A 22,455-nucleotide genomic window follows, 5' to 3' on the forward strand; every position below is an offset into this window, starting at 1 on the left:
CTCTTCTGCTTCTTGTGTTTGTCCCTCCCCTTGAGAATGGTCCAAGTACTTGTGTCCTTCCATCCACTTCCATAATCGGGCACTACTTTTTCCTTTCTGTATAGGCATTTAATTAAAGTCTGTGTCTTTTCCAGCAGTCTCCCTCATGTACTCATCCTCCTGTGTTGCTTCAGGTCCCCACTCACCACCCTTCATGTTGCTTCTCCTGCAGTGCTACTTAACTCCCTCCCATTGTACTTGTTGTTGCTTGCCCCCACCATTGTCTGTGTTGTTGGTTACCTCCTCCTGCTGTCTGTGTTGTTGCCTCCCTCCTCCCTCTGTCTGTGTTGTTGTTTGTCCCCATCTACTGCATATAATGTTGGTCTTGCTCCCAAGCCCCCTCCTACCCACCCATTGTCTATGTTTTTACTTGCTCCCACCCACTCTCCATGTTGTTCTTCTCCCTCCCGCTTCCTCCCACAACACCCTCTGTCTGTGTTGTTGTTCTCCCTCCTGCCCAACCCGCTATCTGTGTTGCTTCTCTTTCTGCCCCATCCAGCACTCGTCCCTCCCTCCATATTGTGTCCAACCTCTACCCCACAATAAACAAAAGAGATGCTATGATGCGGCCAGCGCTGGCAGCCTCACAGCACCTTTTTCCTCCACACTCTCTATTCCTGTTGCCTCTCTTTATGCCCTCCCTCCATGTTGATGCCCACCCCCTGTGCAATAAAAAAGAGCTATTACACAGCCACCGCTGGCTGCATCATATTGTTTTATTGTTTTAATTTCAGCCATGTTACACAGCAGCTGTGCTGCTGTACAACATGGCTAGAACATTGACAAAGCAAATTGTCTTCCAGACAAGACCTATTGGCTTCACCAATGCATTTGTAAGCGCGCTCCTGTGCAAAATGGCTAAACATTGAGAAAGCAAATAGCTCTCGTCTTGTAGGTGAGACCTATTTACTTTGCTTGTTTTCATTACAATCTATCTAGAAACTTGTGCCCTAACTCCCAAAAGCTGCTTTCTGGACCAGATTTAAGACGTCCAGATCTGTGGTTCCTGCCTTACCTTTTATCGTCCACAGATCTGGAATAGTCTTTGTTGGAAATGGCCCTTTTTGCAGGGTCACTACCAAATAGTTTGCCTTCCTCTTCCTACTTTTTGCTGAATTTGTTTTTGTTGGCCTTAGGACTCTTTGCTCCTAACCACTTCTAGCCAGTGCTAAAGTGCCTGTGCTCTCTCCTTAAAACATGGTATAATTGCCTTATACCCAGTTGGCATATTTAATTTACTTATAAGTCCCTAGTAAATTGGTACTATAAGTGGCAGGCCCTGTAAATTAAATGCCTGCAGTACTGGTTGTGCAACCCACATAAGTAGTCTTTTTAACCTGCCTCATTGCTACCATCGTAGAGCCTGTGTGCAATTTAAACTGTCATTTTGACCTGGCAAAATAAACCTTTCGCCATGCCCTAATCTTAATTTCTAATACACAGAAGTCACCACTATGGTAGAGCCTGTACAACCCAGAAGGAAGGATGCAATGTATTTAAAACGGGCATGTACTTTTAAGTTTTACATGTCCTGGTAGTGGAAAACCCATACATTTGTTTTTCAATACTGCAAGGCCTATCTCTCCCATAGGATAACATGGGAATTACCTTTTTATATTTTTAAGTGTAATATCCCAATGGGAAGAAATAACCCTTTCAAGTTTGGTGGGTTTGGAATTGCAATTTAAAATCCTAACTTAAGGTGAAGTCGGATTGTAAATAATTGCAATTCTGAAAATGCCACTTTTAGATGTTGGCATTTTCCTGCCTTAGCCATTTGGTGCCTCTAGAATGTCTCTGGTCACCTGACTGGGTGTGGTTGGCAGTTCAGCTTTCTGTATTCGTCCTAGACAGCCATGCACAATGGGAGCTTAAGTATGACTCAGTGGGCCATCACTGGCAGCATGGGAGGGAAGATAGTGGCCTAGCCTCCCTTACATCTGAATAGGCTGTGCCCTGTCTCCACATAAAGGGCTGCACACCTCCTGTAGTTTTCTGGAGCCAGTGACAGAGAAGGCAGGGCATCTGTGCACTTCAAAGGCATGCCTCTAGAAGCTCCTCCCCACTTCAAACGCACAACTGTGTATAAATGAAGCACCTCGGACATCGCCACTTCAGAGTACTTCTGAACCTGTGGATACTCTGCAAGCAAGAATGACTGACATGCTGCTGAAAGACTGCCACTCTGCTAGTCTGCACTCAGCTGGACTCTTGGTTTGCTGTGCTGACCTACTACCCTCTTGCCTGGGTGAGAAGGTCTGGACCTGCATCTCTTGAACTCAGAACCAAGAGCAACTCCAAGGTGTAGTTGACTGGACTCCTGATCTAAAGCCTCAGGGACATAACAGGTTTTTGACCTCCTTGCACCTGCACCTGGACTCTTCCATCTGTGAGGCTACCCTGCCTGTGGTGCCACCCCAACCCTGGACCCTTAGAAGTGGGCCTAAGTTGCTTGCCAGCGTAACCGATGCATCTTCTCCGCTGAGCGATGCATCTCTGAGCAGAGCTGATGCACCTCCTCGGCTGAGCGGTGCATCGCCGAGCAGAACCGACATATCGCCACTGCTGCATGGATTGGACCTGTCGCAAAGACCCACAAAGCTCCAACGGTGTGGTGCCTCCACAGCTCACATTCTTGAATCTCTCATTGACGACAGCCTCGACAACAAAGTCGGGCTACACATCTCAGTCTTGCAGCTCCTCGGAACCAAGGCATCACCTGCTGCATGCCATATCCTCGATGCGGGACATAGCATCACAAGCCTTGTCAACAGGGTCCTTGACAACGATGCAACAGAACCTCACACCACGGCCTCGCAGCATCGCTTCGGCTGTGCGGCGCTCCTTCAACGCAGATCCATGTAACGCTCCACAACCAGGATTTAAGGTACTCTGTTCAGCAGGCCTAACTGAGTTCCTGTAGCTGGTCCGTGTTTAATGTGGTTGGCCTGAACTGGTGACTTTGTCCTATCCTTTGCAATCAGATATCCTAGTAGGGGCTTTGTGGTTTTTGGTGCTATCTTCACTAAAAACTTTAAAATTCAATATCTCCCATTCTACTTATTGTATTGTTATCGATTTGGTCTTGTTTTAATTATCAAAAGGCATTCTATTTTTCTAAATCTGTTGTGGGCTCTTTTTGTGGTGTGTTTACACTGCGTTACTGTTTGAAGTGTTGCACAAATACTTTAAACATTTCTTCTGAGTTAAGCCTGACTGCTCTATGCAAAGCTACCAAGGGAGTGAGCACAGGTTGATTTGTGGTTTGCTTGTACCTTACCCTGGCCAGGATTGTGACTGCTGGTTTACCAGGGCCTACACCCCAGGCAACCAACAACCCCATTTCTTACAGTCTTCTATATATGATAACAAAATATTCCACCCTACTTGAGCTTTAGGCATGCTCTAAAACTCCATATATTCAGTTGAGCTGTTGTGTCTTTTACACTTAATTTAGTTCCTTAGCATCAAGATTCCTTGTTGGTGCATATATATGCTTGATAAATAATAATAACAAAACAACTCACTTGAATGATAACCCAATAAAAATAATTCAACAAGACAAAAATACATCACGACAACACAACACCGTATATCATGCAACTAGGCAACACATAACATGGCAATACAACACACAATACAAAACCAGAACAATTTTTTTTTTTATAATAAAGCAAGAGAAGAACAAAATAACAGCACCATACAACAGTGACAACACAACACAAGACAGCAAATTAACAGCACAAAAATACAATTGTGTTCTATTTAATGTTTAGTTTCAAAGGTTTGAAATGTTTATTTATCTCATGCCTTAGTTAGTTAAAACCATACATGAAAAATAAAAACACACACAAATAATGTAAGAGTAGTAAGATTTGCAATAGATGAGTCCAATTTAGAATGCTGCAGGCAGACAGTAATAAACTAAGCTAAAGTAATAAGTACTAAACTAATATTTAGTAATTCTCATAAAGTAATCAATCAATCAATCAGGGCTTGTAAAGCGTAGCTACTCACCCATGAGGGTCTCAAGGTGCTGAGGGGGAAGGGGGTGCTGCAGGTCCCTCGGGGTGTAGTAATGCAACATAACATACATTATCCATTAATTTGAAATACAGCAATAGAACATTGAGCAATTCTCATAACTAACGTCCAATAGTTGCTAGAAATTTAGAAAGATATCACGTTTCTAATTACACATACTTGTGTTTAATAAAAACATCTTGATTAATAGAAGACGACTGTGAGGTTAGTATGCTACATAAATAGACAAAACCTTACAATCAGTGTTTGTATAATTTTATTTAACAAACATTCACAAATTTATATTGTACAATATGGTTTGAAAATGATAAGGTAAGTCATAGACATGAAAAAGAAAACTAATTTATCAAACCAAAATTATTCTTGATAACAAACTGTAGAATGGATTTTAGGAGGTTCCAATTGCTGCACATAACAGTCACACTTCTCTCAGTGAAGATGGCAGAAGTAGGGGCAACTCCTTCCTGTAGCCACTGTGTTGCTCAACACTTTCATCATTTGAGGGCAACACACTTCTCTCTGAAGGGCTACTTCATGGTAGGAAAAGCCAAGAAGCATAAAAAACCTTGTGACAGACAGGCACATTTTAAGGTTGAAAATAATGGAGGAACCTGGAAATCACAAAGCCCGGACAGGAGTAGATGAGTACCATCTCCCAGAGAAGTAGGATTCCAGGAGATGCAGTTGAAGGAATTCCCTTAATAGTACAAGAGTGCTAAGAGTTTGAGACAAGCATTTGCAATGCAATGGGTCTCGCATTTGCGAGGGTTTGGGCTATTGGCATTGTGGATGATGATGCCTTTTGTTTATCTGTTTTGCTAATTAACACATGGATAAAGGGCATTGTTGTTTGCAGTGCCAATGGCTCGGACTCTTGTAAATGTGAGACCTATTCAAAGAAGCGGCTGCCATTGTACCGTGGTGCTCAGAAAGTGAAAGCGTGCATGATGCACTGAATGTTGCAGGAAAGCATGTCGGAGAAACTCATTAAAGAAAATAGTGCTTATAGACAAAATAAAAAACAAACAAAAATAAAGTGTGAACAGTATAGATGTAATTTGTTTTACTTTTTTGTAAATCGCTTCTCTGTTTTCTACATGCTATGGGATAATCAAACTTAAAATGGCTCACTGTAAGGCAATTATGTGTAAAAATCATCTTGTTAATCATTCTTCTGTCAGAGCAGCTGCAACTTGCTGGAGGTGGTGTGGGATTGTAGTGTAGTTCCTATATTCCCAATAGGCTCTGCGCATTGGAATAATATAAACAGCAGTTTAGACGTAGGACTGAGGTCATCTAGGTCTCTACTGACTATATCAGACTTAATTAGGTTTGCCAGCTAGATCAGAGGTCACTAGAAACTTTCTCAAGTAAACAAGGAGGTGTTAACTTCCCTGAATAGACAAGAAGGGATTAGCTTCTGGCAACCACATAAACATGACAACTTTGCTCCCTCAGAATAAAGAGTATATCTCTAGAGTCGTGTGAAAACAATAGACAGCTATTTCACTCAGTCAATCGTGCATACTTAGTTTCACCAGAGTGCAGAGAAATAGAGAGACGGGCGTTTTCAATAAAAGGTGTTATTTATTGAGCAGTCTTCTTTCTCATGCAAGAGAAGTGAGTTGCCACAATTGCAATACTTATCATGAAGTAAAGTGCGTACAGTAAAAGTAGTATTATGAAATAATACTGTAAAAGCATTGATATGGTTTCTTAGCCATATGATACTTTAAAACGGATAAAATATATACATACATAAAACATTGACTAACGTACTCAACCGGTGCTTCTAATACACGCCTACCCCGGTGTACCTGACCTAAGCCTAATACGTGGGAAGGAGTAAGTAAGTTGCAGTTTAAGTTAAGTTGGTTTTTGCCAAGAATCTGAATCAAGAAACCTCTTACGGTTTTAATCAGCTCCGTACCTTGGTTCTAGAATGAAGGAGGTCTTGTATCTCTCTCTCAGGACTGGATCCGCAAGGGTGACTGGAAACACCGGAGCTGGATTTCTCGGCAAGAGAAAAGACAGCGGGCCTTATTTATGAAGGCCTTGCGCCGCCGGTGCGTCACTTTTAAAATGGGAAAAAGTGACGTACCAGTGGCACAAGGCCTTCATAAATAAGGCCCAGCGTCTCTCTCAGTGCGTCAATGGGAGGGTCGGCTTCCTTCGGCTCTCACATCAGCTGGGCTTCGGGCAAGTAGATAGCCGCTCTGCTCCAAACCACCGTGTGTTTGCTTAAGGCAACGTTGGTATATTTATACCTGAAAGGTGCCGGTTTGACATAAGGTTTGACATAAGACGTCACTAAGAACTTAACAGTTCTTTCTGGACTCCAGGAGTTCTTGTGCAAATCAAAACAAAAGCAGGGGGAATTCCCAGGCTGCTGGAGGCTTGGTTTGTTTAAAGAACACGTTGTGCTTTCTAGGAGTCTATGGGAGTAGCCTTGCCATATTTGGACTGCATTGGCTATGCCTAAATATCGACACGATTCTTATGCCTTTATAAGGATATGCTTTGTTATAACCACATAAGGGCATGAATCGGGGATATCTATTACGGTCCTAGATAGATTCACAACAGGATGCCCTGGGGAGATGAGGTGATTTATGGCAATCGTAAAGCGCGTGCTGCCGCTCTAGTTACAGAGGCTAATCCCACAAATCAGAGTCTCCAGTTAGCAGACAGGAGGTTATCTCCAAAATAAATAAGCACACTGCAGGCAATTAAAAGAAGTGCCAGCAGAGTGGAGGAGAGTAAGAGTCCAGTGGAGTGTTAGGCAACTTTATGAGCTCTGCCCCAAGATACCTAGTGCATGCGGCCATAGCATGAAGGTAGACCAGGACGTAGGATGCGAACATTGCTCATTTAGATATAACACGAAGGGTAAGATAAAGCGAGGGGCATCTAGCTTGTCCTGTGGTCTGCTTAACTGTAGATCAATGTGTACACAAACTAGACATTTATGATCTACTCACAGATAAAAAGCTTGATCTCTTATTCCTCACGGAGACTTGGCTGGACGCCGATTCTGAGCCAGAAATGATTGAGGCTCTTCCCCCGGGATATATGATTGTTTTTTTTTTTATTTCTTTATTGCATTTAAGTGTAAAGGGGCAATACAATAGAACAATCCCGTGCAGAATCCCCCCTCCCCCATCTGACATTACTGACTTCCTCTGCTTGCATTACAACTTTGCATCCCTCCAATAAAGATATACACAGCCATTCAGCCAACAACCCTTAGTGGGGCAGGCGGCGCTTCACCATGATTTTAGACTGGACTGCTGTTAAGAGACATTCTGTTCAATTCGCCATAACAATGTAAAGCCAACCTCCCGAGCCCCAGCTCAGTCACATCTGTATTCATCGTGTACAGTGCTCCATCATTCTGTGGCCCCCTCGGTTCCCTCTCTGTTCCTTAAGTATGTTTGGTACAGGCCCCAGAAGTTCTTAGGTCTGCTGGTGGGGGGCTGCAGCTTGCTATAATTTTCAGATTGAGTGCAGCAATAGAGCATGTTGTGTTTCCAGCGCTTAGGCGTTGGCAATGGGCCCCTCATCCAGCAGCAAGCCAGTACCCGGCGGGCCACGAGCAGGCCCATGTCTACTAGTCGTCTAATCGCCCATGGCAGCTTCCCGGTGTATCCTAACAAGGCCATCAGGGGGTCAGGCGTAATGTTAACCTCCGTTAGTTCACTAATATCAGCAAAGATTTTCCCCCAGAAGTCCCAGACACCAGGGCACTGCCAAGCAAGGTGCAGGAAGTCCGCATCCGGTGCGCTGCACCTCTCACAGCGAGCAGAATCCCTCAAGCCATATCTGCACAGACTAGCTGGGGTGTAGTACACCCGATTTAGAAATTTGAAGTGGACCAGTCTGTGTCGTCCACTAAGCGATACTGTCTTAATATTAGCACAGCAATATCGCCAAGTGTCATCGTCTAGTACAGTATCTAAATCAGTCTGCCATGCTAGGCGCGCCTTAGTGTATGCTTGGTGTGTGTTCGCTTGTGTTAATTTGTATAGATTGGACAACAGTTTCCGGGGGAAGCAGTTTTAATGACATATGTAAGCTCAGGGACCTCTGGGGGTTCTGCCATGTCCCCTCCCAGCAAGTCACTGAGAGCGCTGCGCACCCTGTGGTACTGGAATCGTGTCAAAAGGGGAGGGCGTGTCACAGATCCCCTGGGATTGCTCCCATGTCTTTGCAACCCCGTCAGTGAATAGGTCACCCGCTGTTTTTATGCTCAGTATCTGTAAGGCAGTAACTACTCCCTTCTCCTTGAGCGGGGGCAGCCATCTGGCCCAATGTATTGGCATCTCCGGCGAACACAACAGAGAGCCACCTTGCTTCTGTAATAGACTATGCCATGCATGATTCGTGGCTGTTACAGAATCTAATAGGCCAGTTCTGCGATCAAGCGGTTTGAAAATCGTATGTGGGAGAGGGTTAGGGCTTGCAAAGAGAGTCTCCATGCGGACATGCGGTATGTTACGGTCCCCATGTATCCAAGTGTGTAGATGTGACGCCTGAGCTACTCGGTAATATGTTTCCAGATCCGGGGCTCCGAGCCCCCCCATAGAGTATGGCATAGTGAGTATCGTCCACCGGACACGTGGCTGTCCGCCCGCCCAGGCCAGCTTGATCATCTGCTGCTGCAGCCGTGCAAAAAATGATTTGGGGAGAACAATCGGGAGGGTCATGAACAAAAACAAAAATCTGGGGAGTACCACCATTTTCATTATAGATATGCGTCCCATTAAGGACAAAGGAAGTTTACTCCAGGTTATTATGTCGTCTTCGAATTTACTGACAGCAGTGCCATAGTTAGCTCTAAGGAGGGTTTCCGCATCCGTGTGCAACTGAATCCCTAAATAACGGACAGGATCCGTAGTCCACTGGAGCGGGTATTCCATAGATGTTGGCTGAATGATCGGTATATGATTGTTAGGCTGGATAGGATATCTGGCAGGGGTGGTGGGATAGCCATTGTTTTTAAATACCCTCTAAGCTGCCAAATGGAACCTATGGTCATAGCTGATAGTGAGGTAGGTGCATTTACAATTGGGGTCAGTCCGCACCTTACAGTGAAAGGACTTCTGGTCTATAGACCTCCTGGCCCATATGCATGTTTCGTCCCCAGCCTGCTGGAAGGCATTATGGATTCCACTCTATGGAAAGATAAATTCCTACTATTGGGAGACCTTAATATTCACTTGGAAAATCCCCTTGATAGGGGGGTTGTAGATTTACGTCAGGAACTACAGTCATTACAATTAAACTTGAATTCCTTGGCCCCTCCCCATCAGCATGGCCATCTATTGGATCCATTATTTGCCAATTGGGGGGAAGTTGAAGTGAGTACTCCTATCCCTATTCCCTGGTCCGACCACTTCCTTGTACCCTTTATGGTAAAGACTCTTGAAACTAGAGACCCTGAACAACCTGTACTTAACCACCCGTGTCGCAGGTGGGCTGGCTTCTCACAGCTGAAGTTTAATGAAGCTTTGACTAAAGGGGAACAGCCGGGGGGGTACTTATGTTGAATCTGCCTGCTGTAATTTAGAAAGACGCATAAGAGAATCCCATGACAGCGTAGCTCCACTACGTCTGAACAAAACAGTGAATAGACCACAGAAATCTGCACCTTGGTATAACGACGATTTGCACCTAGCCAGGTCAGAGTGCAAACGGCTAGAGAGGCAGTGGAGGATAGCTTTTCTTAGTCAGGCAAAACTGGAATACCATAAAAAGCAGAGAAACTATGATGGCCTTATTAGACGGGCCAAGCCACTTACTTTGCTGAGAGAATTGGGGCGGCGGGAAATTCCACGAAGGAATTATTCAAGATCTATAAGGAGATTTCCTCACTTACATCGTCTACCGTTCCCACAGTTAGTTCTGGGGAATCCTGCGATCGTATTGCGGGTTCCTTCTCAGAAAAAGTTGGGAAAATATACTCTTCCTTCCCAGGAGAAAAAAAAGCGGGTGCAGAGTTTGTGGAACCAATTGGTGGTGTTGAGGGAAATCAGAGGTTGGATAGTTTTATTACCCTTCCCTCTGAGTCGCTCTGCAGAATCTGCTCTATAAAGTCTGGCTCACGCAGGGATCCTACCTCACCAAAACTGGTTGGGGAGAGTATTGCCACTCTTGAGCTGTATATCAGGCATCTTTTAGATGTATCATTTAGTATGCACACGGTGCCTGATAGCTGGAAGCAGGCTGTGGTACTGCCACTTCAGAAGAAGCCTAACATCAGCTTTGAGATACTGGATAACCTCCGACCTATCTCGCTGCTACCTTACTTGGCGAAAGTGGCAGAGAAGGCTGTAAATCTACAACTTATGGCCCATGTGGAAGAAGCTAATCTTCTTCATCCCGCACAGTTTGGGTTCCGGTCACTCCACTCTACGGAGTCGGCTCTACTTATGGCCACGGAGGTCATTAGGCAGGGAGCTGATGAAGGGCAGACAGTGGCCCTCATTCTTCTGGACCTGAGCGCCGCCTTTGACACTGTATCACATTACAACTTGCTGCAGTGTCTGAATAAGGGAGGTGTCTCAGGCGCGGCGCTGAAATGGATACAATCATTTTTAACGGATCGTAGTTTCCAGGTAAGACAGGGTGCCCCCTACTCTAGAGCTGTGAAACTGGATCAGGGTGTGCCGCAGGGCTCTGCCCTTAGCCCCACCTTATTTAATTTATATGTATCCCCAGTGGCGAATATTGTGGAGGGCTTTGGAATCCAGATCGTGTCATATGCCGATGACACGCAGCTGGTGATCTCGCTATCACGGGCGCCGGATCAGGCTGCCTCCAACTTCAGAGCATGCATGCAGGAACTTGCCTCCTGTATGGCCAACAACTGCCTGAAGTTGAACGGTAGCAAGACAGAGGTGCTCGGGGTGGGGTGGGGCCCATCTGTGTGGTCTTCGGCATGGTGGCCATCTAGCTTAGGCCCAGCCACGACGCCGTGAGCCCAGGCTAAGAACCTGGGTGTGTGGGTAGATTCGGATCTTACATTTGAACATCAAATCAGATGTGTGGTGGGACATGTTTTGGCGTCCTCAAAGGTCTGCGTAAAACCATGGACCCTCTTCCTATAGAAGCTAGGAGGACGCTGGTGCATGCTCTTGTCACCTCACGGTTAATTACGGTAACATACTATATCTAGGGGCGACGGTCAAGAGTCTTGACCGGCTTCAGGTGTTACAGAATGCAGCTGCCCGGCTGGTCCTTAGGCTTCCAAGAAGGGCCGCTTCTAAAAGGGCCTTGGACGCTCTTCACTGGCTTCCTGTCAGGAAGAGAATTGTGTTTAAGGCCCTTTGTACGTGTCACCGCATTACTCAGGGCACTGGGCCGAGGTATCTGCAGAATCTCATCACTGTCTATAGGCCCGTCCGGTCTCTTAGATCTACTGGGACAGGCCTGATGGTGATTCAAAAAGTCAAGAGAGCCCGAATGGGTGGCAGATCATTCCGGTTCTTGGCGGCCAGGAGCTGGAATAAACTCCCTCTTGAGCTTCGATTAGAACCTTCTGAGACCAGGTTCAGAAGAGAGCTTAAAACATACCTGTTCCTTCACTAATGGGCCTGGGCCTGAGTATCAGGGCTCTAGTATCATCCCACTTACTACAGGGCGGGGACACGCCGGTGGGAGTAACCAGACGCTTTACAAGCTCCCTTAATAATAATAATAATAATGATAGAACTACAGTTAGGGGCCGCTGCTTCAGGACTACAAGGAAGTTAGCAATGGATCAACAGCCAACAGAAAGCAAGATTAAAAAAGCAATGCCACAGGTAAACCAATCACAAGAGGAAAAACAAATTACATGGCGGTTAAGGCAACATACAGATTATTTTAGGTCTCGCTGAGACAGCCCATGCAGAGCATGCACTGCACAGGCTCAACCTAAAAAAGGAACAAGTACCAAAGTAACCAGGAGGGAAAACCCCACTTGCACAGTTACTGGAGTAGTTGTAACTCATGGTGATTATGGTTTCAGTTCCTCATGTAGGGAGCAGTTCCGGCTTTAGTGTGGTGCAGCCAGTCCCACCGCACTGTGCCCAGGGTTGACTGTATATGTGCTGTGGCAGGAGAGGAGAACAGAGCAGACCGGTCAGGTCATGTGTCACAGGAGAGGCAACAGAGGCCTGCTGCAATCTTTGGGTACCCAGCAATTTTCAGAGGATATCAACAACAGCAAGATAACTCTGGCAGTTAATGTACTCTCCGAAGAGATCCTTGTTTTGTCTAGTAAGTTTTGACTTAGAAGGTAGCACAAAGAGTTAATGTGCTTGCTGCAAAACACAACGTGTAACATGCATATCACAGATTTGTATTTTATGTAGATAACTCAGCGGGTTACTGGTTTTGTCACAGAGATCCTTTGTTGCTACCCGCAGTTTATGAGTTACAATCCTTCTAATATAGCACAGTGAGATATGAGCCAACATTAAATAGCTGCATGCAAATTGCAAGCCATAGGTTTAGAAACGTTTTGGCATCTTATTTCAATCTGTCATCATTCTAGGGGTGCTATGAAGGGTTCCTTTGGGTAGTAATAAAGTACTAACCCTAACCACTGCTGATATGTTTTAGATCTTGAGTTTGCGTTTAACCACACTATGCACTCTTAACATTTATTGCCTATCAATACGGATGATATGTGTCTTCTACACCCTGTAACTCTCATTGTGTTATTTAACATTTGCAATATATTGATTCACATACTTGTGAAGCATACTTGTACTGGTAAAGCACTTGGACACCCAATGTTGGGATGAGTAGCAGCAAAGACACATTAAATACATGTTAGAGAGGTGTTGTGGAGAGATGAGAGCCACCACTGCATGGTGGTTGTGAGGAAATCCACGGAGAAGGAGGTCATGGGTGCACCAACAAAGATTGTTGTAATAGGTGCCACCAAAGCCAAAATGGCCCTAGTAGGGAGAAACAGAAAATGAAGAAAGAAAAGAAGCTCTAAGTGATGTACAGGGAGTTAACCCATTTTGATTGATTGATAAACTGGCAAATGATGTATTAGTAGAGAAGGCTGTATAGGAATGGGGAAGGCATATTGTGCCACTTCCTCTTTCATATACAGAACAAACGGAGAATGTAGTTATATCGTGTACAACATGGAACCAGAATCCACTAAACAAATTTCTCAGGTAAGGATGTGAGTCGATTGAAGAGATTTTCCCCAACTCAGCCTTTTAACAGGATTCACTGACCTAAAGGGTCCAGGACTATCAAGGATCCTGCGTGTGTTCAGGACGAAAGACAAGCACCCGGCTCTCCCACGTCTGCGTGGCCCACAGTACCGCCCCCAAGACCAAGTCCCACCAAGGCACCGCGCAGGAGCAATGTAAACCCGAGAGGTAGCTTGGGTGCACTTGTGGTCCCATAAACCACCCAGCACGGTAAGGGGATACAAAGCTAATATCAGTGGACCCCGTGAAATACCTGGAATACATGTATTTTTTAAAAGGTTTAGAAAGACTACCTGAAAATCAAATAGGGATGTATATCAGTTATATTGAGAATATGTTTGTGAATTCTAAGAATAATTGGCTATCTGGACTAATGATTTTAAGATTCTGAGGGTTGAGATTTAAAATGTGTCTTGGTAAATCCATTTCTTTTAGATTGCATGAGAAAAAGTCAGTAAGACAGCAAATAGTTAAGTTGACCCTTAACACATGCAAACTCCTGGAGCCAGACCCACCTCCACGAAAGCCACAATCATTCATATTATGAAATTAGCTACCATGTAGCAACTATTTCCAAAAAACATCTCTTTGACATAGAGCTTTAGCTAAATCCAGGACAGCCATTCTATAAAATGTTACCAAATGGAAATTACGTTCAAGAATATGCAGTTTTACCCGGAAACAACAACTTTCCCTGGAGTTTGAGCGACACTATGAAAAGAGCGACAGTATGAAAAGCCCAAACCCTCCCACTGTGAAAAACACAAACACATAAAGTACTTAAAAATTACTTCCTACTGTGGAGCATGACCACATTCTCTAATTGCCCACACTATTCAGATATTTATACATAAATGGTGTTGCAAATCAGTGGCCAGTGGAGACTGTGCCAATGGTCAGTGAAGAGGGAAAAAAATCGACAAGTACTTCATTTGGTACCACACATAGTTGACTACTTTGGGAATTGGTCAAGGTAGCTTAAAACACACACAGACACCCCCATAACACCTGCCCCCCTAAACATTCTTGGGGGCTAATTGATGAGAGGCTTGCGTCACCGGACTGTTACTTTTTTTGACTTTCTGGCAGCGCAAACCTCTCAATCATATCTACTTAGCATGGCTTTGCATGTCCTCTTAGATATGGAGTAAGACAAAGCTGCACAAGCCTTACTCTGCGTCAAGGAGGCCATCCATGTGCGTTGCAGTGAGTTTTCCCATAGATTTTGATGCTGTGCCTGATTAACTTAATCACGTAAACATGGAGCAATTCCAAAACATTACCCCTCCCCAGAGCAGGCATAACGAGGAGAAATATTTGTATTTCTTCAATTTTTTTCCTCTTTACATGCATGCTGCAGAATGCAGCACACATGGAAAGAGGAAAGTGCCTATCTGGATTGAATTTGTGCTGGGAGGTGCCCTTTCCTGCACAAAAACAATCCTGCATGCAATGCTGACACATTTGCACCATGGTGCAAGGGTGCCTATGTTGGCACTAGGCAGCAAATTGTGCGCCTGTGCAGAGGGAAAAGACAGAAATTGCAGCGACGCCCCACACCAATTACCCATAAATAAGCCCCTTGTTTTTGAGGTAATTCTGTGTTGAAATGAAGCCAGTAGAAATACAGCATTTACAGAGGAGAATGTGATTTCTGATGAGAGTCTGATAAGGTGTGTAGTCCCAGGAACTTTCTGGGTGTATGTGTGGCTCTCAGAAACATTTACAGGGTGTGCCTATCACAATTCCCTATCACAGTGAGTTGCGTAATGTGAAGAGACTGCTGTCTTCCTTGTTTTGTTTAGATGACAACGGAGATTTAGAAATCTTGTATGGGTCTGAACTTTTTTTTTCTTTCTTTGTGTTCATACATGCACCACTCACTGCCATCAGGCTGCGCCAGGATCCATTTAGAATTAGGGAGAGATTTATCAAGGTTTTGTGTGTCACACAAGGGGCCACAAGGGTGACGCAAAACCTTAGTGAGAATTATCAAGGCACGCATGGCCACCTCGCGTGGGCCCGCATGGCTTGATATATCTGGAGTAACATAAGACAGCTCAAATCACTGCAGCAGGGAGGCATTCCATGAGTTCAGTGTGGGTGTTTCCACAAATCCACTCATGGATTTTGGAGCATTTCCAGATTTACCATTAGTGATAGACCTGGGAATGAGTCAAACTGCTACGCATCCAGAGGTGAGGTGTAACGAGGAGTAATCTCTTTATTTCGCCTCCTTTTTTTCTCTTTCTACATGTGCTGCATTGTGCAGCACACATGGAAAGAGAAAACGCCTCTTAGGATTGTTTTTGTGCAGGATAGTGTTCCAAATCTGCCTACAACGCAGGCACCCTTGCAAGATGACACCAAAGTGCCAGTGTTGACGCTAGGAAACAAATTTCGTTGCGCGCACTGCATCCCCAAATGCGATGCAGTGCGCGCAACGAAATTCGTTTTATTTATTTATATGTTTACTTACCTGTAATCTGCCGTAATCCATAGTTTACTACCCCCAACCCTGCCCCTCCCCCTCCCCACCCGCAGCTACTCCCACCACTGACCGCTACTGACTATAAACTATCGCTCCACATACAGGGGCGGACTGCATCGCTCGCGGTTGGGGTGGCGGGCACAGCGGGTTACCCGGGGATTGCTGGGGGGGCCGCATGTGGGGGGAATTAAAAAATAAATAAAAAACTTACCTTGAGGCTGGGTCCCATGTCTCTGCTCCTGCTCTCCTGTCTTCAACTCCAGGAGCAGGAAGCAGGCAGTCAGGCTCCCTCCCCTAAGCCAATCACAACGCTGCATGGGCTAGAGGGGTGGGCATGTTCCCCATGCAGGCTGTAATGCAGCCTGTATGGAGAATGGGAAAGTGCGCATGACTGGTTTGGGCGGCATGAGAGAGATGACCAAACAGTCATTGCGCACTTAGGAGTGAGATAAACCACTCCTCTGAGAACAGTGCAGCTCCACCCTCCTGCCCGCAAAGCAGGAGGATACAGAGCATAAAATGATGATAACGCAAAAAGTTATTATCGTTTTATGTTTCATGCATTACACTGCTCAAAAGCAGTGGGGCGACGCTTCCGCTGCCATTGCGGAGGAGCAGCCATTGTTCACAAATAGAGGTCTCCATTAGTGGTTTTGTTTAGTTATTTCAATTGATTTTAAATGGAGGGACAGTAATGATATCAGATGAAGCCTGAGAATTGCAATAGAGTGAGTGCCATTGAGAGTAGAAGGATGCAGGCTTCTCATTTCTGTCTATTCACAGCCTTTGCCCTGATTTCAAAAGACCCAGAGGATAAGTCATAAATTCCCATCAGATAAAATCCGACTTTCTGTGTAAAAGAATTTAGCAAGTGTGATAAATTATACATATTCCGAGTTTCTGGGTCATAACATAAAGATTGTTGCTCAAAGATCTGCATATCACTGTAAATACTGTACCCTTTTTCCCTTTGTAAATCCTGGCAGGTTTGACCTGCCGAAGGTTTAAAGGGGGTGTAGACTCTGTCGCACCCAGTAATTGTCAGGTGTTGTATACTTCAAAGAACCTGTTATTTTGACCGCAGAACACTGACCCACTCATAATCAAGGCCACGTCTTCTACAGCAGTAAAAATCCCCCAAAATGTGTCATTACTTCCAGGATCATTTAGGCCTCAATACCAGATCAGCTGCCATCTGGGGGACAGGAAATACCTGACAACTGAACTCCTCTGTCTAAACTACAGGGAACTTGAAAGGAAGACCTCATTCAACACTAATCTACCCTTTCTATGGCTACTGTGACAGTTGTTGGATAAATACTGGTGGCTTGCTGTAGTCTGCTCGTTCTTTAGATGACTGCTCATTGTGGTACTTATTGCTTATGTGCACATAGATAAATGGTACATATTCACCAATTACCTATTCTGACTGAAAATATTGGATTTAAAAAAACAGGCTTTCATTGGATATATGGCCAAGTGATAGTGGCTACACAATATTGCTGTAGAAAATGTCTTTTCTACATGGGCTGCAATTTTCAGATCTACCATCTGAACAGTTTTAAGCTTGTACTCTAAGGTAATATCACACCCAGGCATATTGAGAAGTCGGGACTTGTGATGCAACTCTTACAGGAGAAGAAGAGAAACAAGATAACAAGGTAAGTAGAAATTCAGAAAAGTTAAAATGATAAGGAGCAGGAACAGAAGAAAAGGGAAGCTCACAGGAGTTAGATTCAAGGTCAGCGTGCTTCTGGGTGCACCAGGAAGAGATGGATCTGGACATTTTATTTTCCCTATGGCAGAGGTCTCTATTTTGCCCCAATACAATGCAACAAGCAAGACTCCTCGTTAAAGGAAACATAGACCCACATTATGTTGAGAAGATCATTAGCTCCCTCTTGGAGGTACAGATCCTCCCACCAGGTGAGAGCTACCACCCTTTTCAGGAAACAACAGCATCAATGATGGGGTGATCCACCAAGAGTCCCTGCGCGCCATTACTGCTGACTGATGGGCAGGCGGAGCCTTATTTTCATGGGGAGTCCACCTGCAAGTAAGGCCCATTCTTTATTTGAATGCATACAAACACAAATTCACAGACAAAACAAACACACAGACCTGTTTTTTTTGCTCTAACTATGGAGAAGGTTTGTAGGGTGGGAAACTTGCAGGTCTTCCAATGACTTACCAGTAGGATGTCGTCTTGGAAATCTCATGCACCACGACTTCCACCTGGTGGACAACACATGACCACTCGTCTCAGCCTGTATGTCTCCCCCTAACATTTTAGGGATCATTCAGTAGCAAAAGGAAGGAGGCTGGAAAACGATTTGCGTATTTCCCACCTTTTTGGGTGGAGAGTGATTCATATTTGTTAGTATTACCTCCCTGCCCAGGATTTACCACGTGGCATTGGAATTCATGGCCACCTGAGAAGGACAGGGATTTTTATATAATACGTGAACACCTGAGTTATTGTTAAACATTTTCTGCAAAACTTTTACTACTTCGACATGATCCTACCTTAAACCTCCTGTTTATCTCAGAGTATTTTTTCTATATCTATATCAACAAATCACAGTAGTTATTATACGTGTTTATTCCTGTGTAGCCATCAGAAATGCCTATCCACCGAGTGTCAACTATTGCTCTTTAAGAGGATGGCATCTTTAAGACATAGAAGGCCTAAATCTTCTTCAAAATATACAATTCTTTCATTACAATTCTTATTTTGAGACTGTGACTCCATTCACATTAATGTGTTTTATTGTGAAGTTGGAACATGTCGTTTTTCCCAACCAAAATCTTGGAGGTGTATGTGTAACTCTTTTGGAAAATTAGGTTATTTTCAATTGGATTTATTTGGGGGGGGGGTGTTAAATGTAGTTATATTTATATGACTTTTTTTCTGTTATTCTAATGAACTAAATCCAATATACCCCACATTTTTAACAATATATTTGCCTTTCTTCACAGGCCCGGCAATTCCCGTAGGGGTAGATGTGCAAGTTGAAAGTTTGGACAGTATTTCTGAAGTGGATATGGTAAGTTCCGCTGCCCTTTTACTTTGTGTAAAACTTTGAACACAGCTGAGTGCATCCTTTCGTGCAATAAAGTGTTATCCTATGCTTGCAATGTACACAACCCAAGTTTGCGTTCCCCTTCGCAGGAATCTTTTTTGTCAATAATCTGACTATATTAAACCTTTGTTTTCTTTTTCATCCAGACGGAATAATGTGAAATTAATGGAAACTGTTTTCTGTATTTATCCCCCATTGGGCTCTCTGATTCATACATGACTGAAGACGGGGCCTAACTTGCTATAGTTTTTCCATTATCTAAGTATGACAAATGAGAGATTGGAACGTCAACTGTCTGTTTACAAAGGAAATTTCCATGCTCATAACAGTCTTCACCAGAAATCTGGAGCATTTTACACTTGCTTGTTATACAATATTTACACATTTTCAAGAGAGTCATTTATTCATGAGTGTCAGTGTGTGTGCGCACACGTGTGTGTGCGTGCGCAACTGACTCACTTGCACGTTTTTGCTCACATTTTACAAGTGGACCACCCCAAGGGTGTGTCGGAGGAGCGAAAAGGGAAATTTCCATACAAATGTGATGATCTCCCACTCAGGTATACCATTGTGCTTATGACCAATTTTTTTAAAGTGCAGTCCCCAGATATTATAATATGTAAGCCACAACTGAACGATGACGAGGACAGTGCTGAAGCAACACCAGTTGCTCAAATTTCCTCATGGGTCATAACTGGAAGACAGCAAATCTTGCAGAAAATAGTTTATTAACAGACGAAGGTTTTCAAACTGTAGTTAAATAATGTGTCTTATTTTCTAACCCGAAATTATCATATTTTAGGCAATATTTTAAATGCACAACCTTAAGGGTATGAAATAAGCCTTTTTTTAGTAATTCTCATACATTTAAGTCGGCTCTGTTATGACTGTTTGGCTTTGGAAGTTTATTAAACACCTTGCATGGGTATAAATTACAAACAGACATTGGATTAAGTTAGGACTAATATAATTTATGAATACTTAACACATCAGGTCTTTTGCGACCTCAGAGGAAAATTTACCCCCATATCAAGTTCCTCTGTTAACGTAACAGGGAAATACCAGGCAGGGGTGGCTGCACTGCAATTGCAGGGAAGGGTCGCCCTACTGGCTCAGAGCCAGCAGGTGAACAATAAAACAATATACTATGATCGCTTTTTTTTTCTTTTGCCGGCTTTGAGCCAGCGTGTGCAGGGAGGGGCGGGACCGGGGCCATGGGAGGGAGGAGGAGGAGGACTGGTTTGTGCACTCATAAGGGCGCATATGTGTTTGGCTGGCTGTCTCAGGCCACCCAAACACACATGTGCACATAGGTTTCTCCAACTGGGCTGTATTGAATAGCTGGGTTGGAGATACAGCACAAACCCCTGTTCCTGAGCGGAGCATCAAAGCTGCCTGCTCAGGCCAATCCCTGTGCTGCTTTCATTGCATTTACGTAGGATGGGGATTGCACAGGGAGTCTCTGCTGGTGCCCTGTGTCTGCTGGGACCAGGAAGCAGCAGAACATCAAGTGCAAGGAGCGATGCTGCTGGCCGCTTCAGGTAAGTGTTGTTTTTTTATTATTACCCCTGAGCTCCCTCTCACATGCTCCCCCTTGTCCCCTCCACACGGCTCACCACCTCTTCATTTTGTCGGCCGCCAACGATACCAGGGCCGGAGTTGATTATTCCAGGTAGTGTTTCCCTGTGAATTAACAAGGATCACAAGTTAAACTCCCTGGAATGAGGAATAATTCTAAGAACCCAGAATTAAGGGGCCCTTTTGGGCAGGTTTTCCCCAATTCTGGCAAGTTGTCTTGTGAGTTAGCGATGATGGGACCTTTTAGGTTCCTGATGGACTTCATAGAATTATGAAGTGTTCGGATGTTGTGGATAGAGTTCATGTTTAGAACGTTGAATTCGCAATTACACATACAGGAAAAAAGATATGTAATACTAATCTGCGTGTTTGGCGTCTCATTTACGAGTACCCAGGCTGGGGAGGACGCTACAGAGCTGGGGTCACAGAGGGAGTCTTCAGGGTAGAGAGACTTAAAAATAGTCATGAGGCAGTCATTTTTGACTTCAAAAATATGTTCAAGACCATTTTAAAGATGAGCCTTAGTAAATCGGTGCCAGTTTTATGTCAATTGTACAACAGGAAAACATTCTAGTAAATCTGGAATAAACCACCAGTTTTCATGTTTCACTTACCTGGCTTATATCGCCAATTACCTCTACTTTCTTCTCTTGTCCTTCTGCTTCTAAACTTAAACTGGAGTTTTTACAACCTCATTTTTGAATTGCATTTCTTCACCCTATCAGGTCTCATCATAAATTTGTATGTTGTTTTCTATGTGGTACTTTTACGAATAAATGGAACTGTTAATAGTTTTGGTTTGACAGGAGAGCATTTTGAATTAAAGATGTTCCACCATTGGTAGGTTTTGAAATGACTGCTGCTTTATCTGAAATGGTTAAGTAGGCAGTCTGGTTTGGTAGTTCATTTTGTGTCAGAACCCAGTTGGTATGGTGAAGTCAGAGGATTCAGATTCTTTGGGCATTATCAGTTACAACGTTCCACTTCAGTAAACTATGCTTAATTCACGTAAAAAAACATTCAAACAGTTCAGAAGGGGTAGAAACAGGACCTCAATTATATTAGCAAACATTAGCATTTAATCAGCACCATTTGAATCTCCTGGGCGGTGTAGCTTAAGCAAAAAAAGACCCCCTCACGCCCTTTGCGATACTGAGGATGGGGGTTGACCATACCTTGAGAAATGTTTTTTACTGGATTTACTGTGAATGGAAAATGAATGTTGACGGAATGCTGATCTGAGGTGAGAATGAGGAAGCTGATATTTATAAGCGCAATAATTCTATGACTTCAGGGGAAGACTAAGAGCAAATAAACAGTAAAACACAATAATCTGAGCTGCAGATTCAAGAGCAGATGCAAACAGATTTGGCTGCTGTCTTGCTTGCTGTTGGCATGTGTAGCGTCGCGGCTAGCAGAAATGAAGACACGACACTGGATAGGGTACAACTTCTTTATTTCTGCATGGGGCTCGGAGCATCACATTCTATGTCTTCACCCTATCACTGCCAATCCTTATCAGCCTACTTCCTCACCAAGCTTCTCCCCTTCCTTCCCCTGGCTCCATCCGGGAGCACGATTCCCAGCCAGGGTCCTAGTGCCCCAATACTCGATTGCTCTATTACAACATTACATCATGGCCAACGCACTGCATGGTTGTCATCTTTGTGCCCCATCCCGACCAGAGTTATGACTAGTGAAATTGAAGAAGGTGATGAGAGTATTGGTAATGTTGAACTTCAGCCACATGTCTCAAGTTCCTTCCCTGGTAACTATAAGTCAATAATCACACAGAAACTCACCAGCTCAATGGGGCATGAAGAAGGCTTTCTTTGCCCAGTTGTGCATTCAAAGGCATTTCATAAGTGGTGGGAGGACACAAGGAAACACACATTATGAGCTTTATCTTAATTAGAAAAAAGGAGAAGAACTACATAGAAGCCAAAACGGGTAGCACACTATAGAATCAGTTACTAGTTGCAATTTCTTTCACTGATGA

At 44.1% G+C, this 22,455-nt stretch overlaps 1 protein-coding gene across 1 annotated transcript in view; it reads left to right on the forward strand.

The window, feature by feature from the left end:
- Positions 1–22,455, forward strand: part of LOC144762966 (gamma-aminobutyric acid receptor subunit rho-1) — a 317,065-nt gene that overhangs the window by 112,825 nt on the left and 181,785 nt on the right. Inside the window, exon 2 of the mRNA XM_078648279.1 lies at positions 18,775–18,842. Within this exon, the coding sequence (XP_078504405.1) occupies positions 18,775–18,842 (68 nt within the window). The remainder of the gene's footprint in view (positions 1–18,774; positions 18,843–22,455) is intronic.

Source organism: Lissotriton helveticus, chromosome 6, assembly GCF_964261635.1.
Source record: "Lissotriton helveticus chromosome 6, aLisHel1.1, whole genome shotgun sequence".
Taxonomy (NCBI): domain Eukaryota; kingdom Metazoa; phylum Chordata; class Amphibia; order Caudata; family Salamandridae; genus Lissotriton; species Lissotriton helveticus.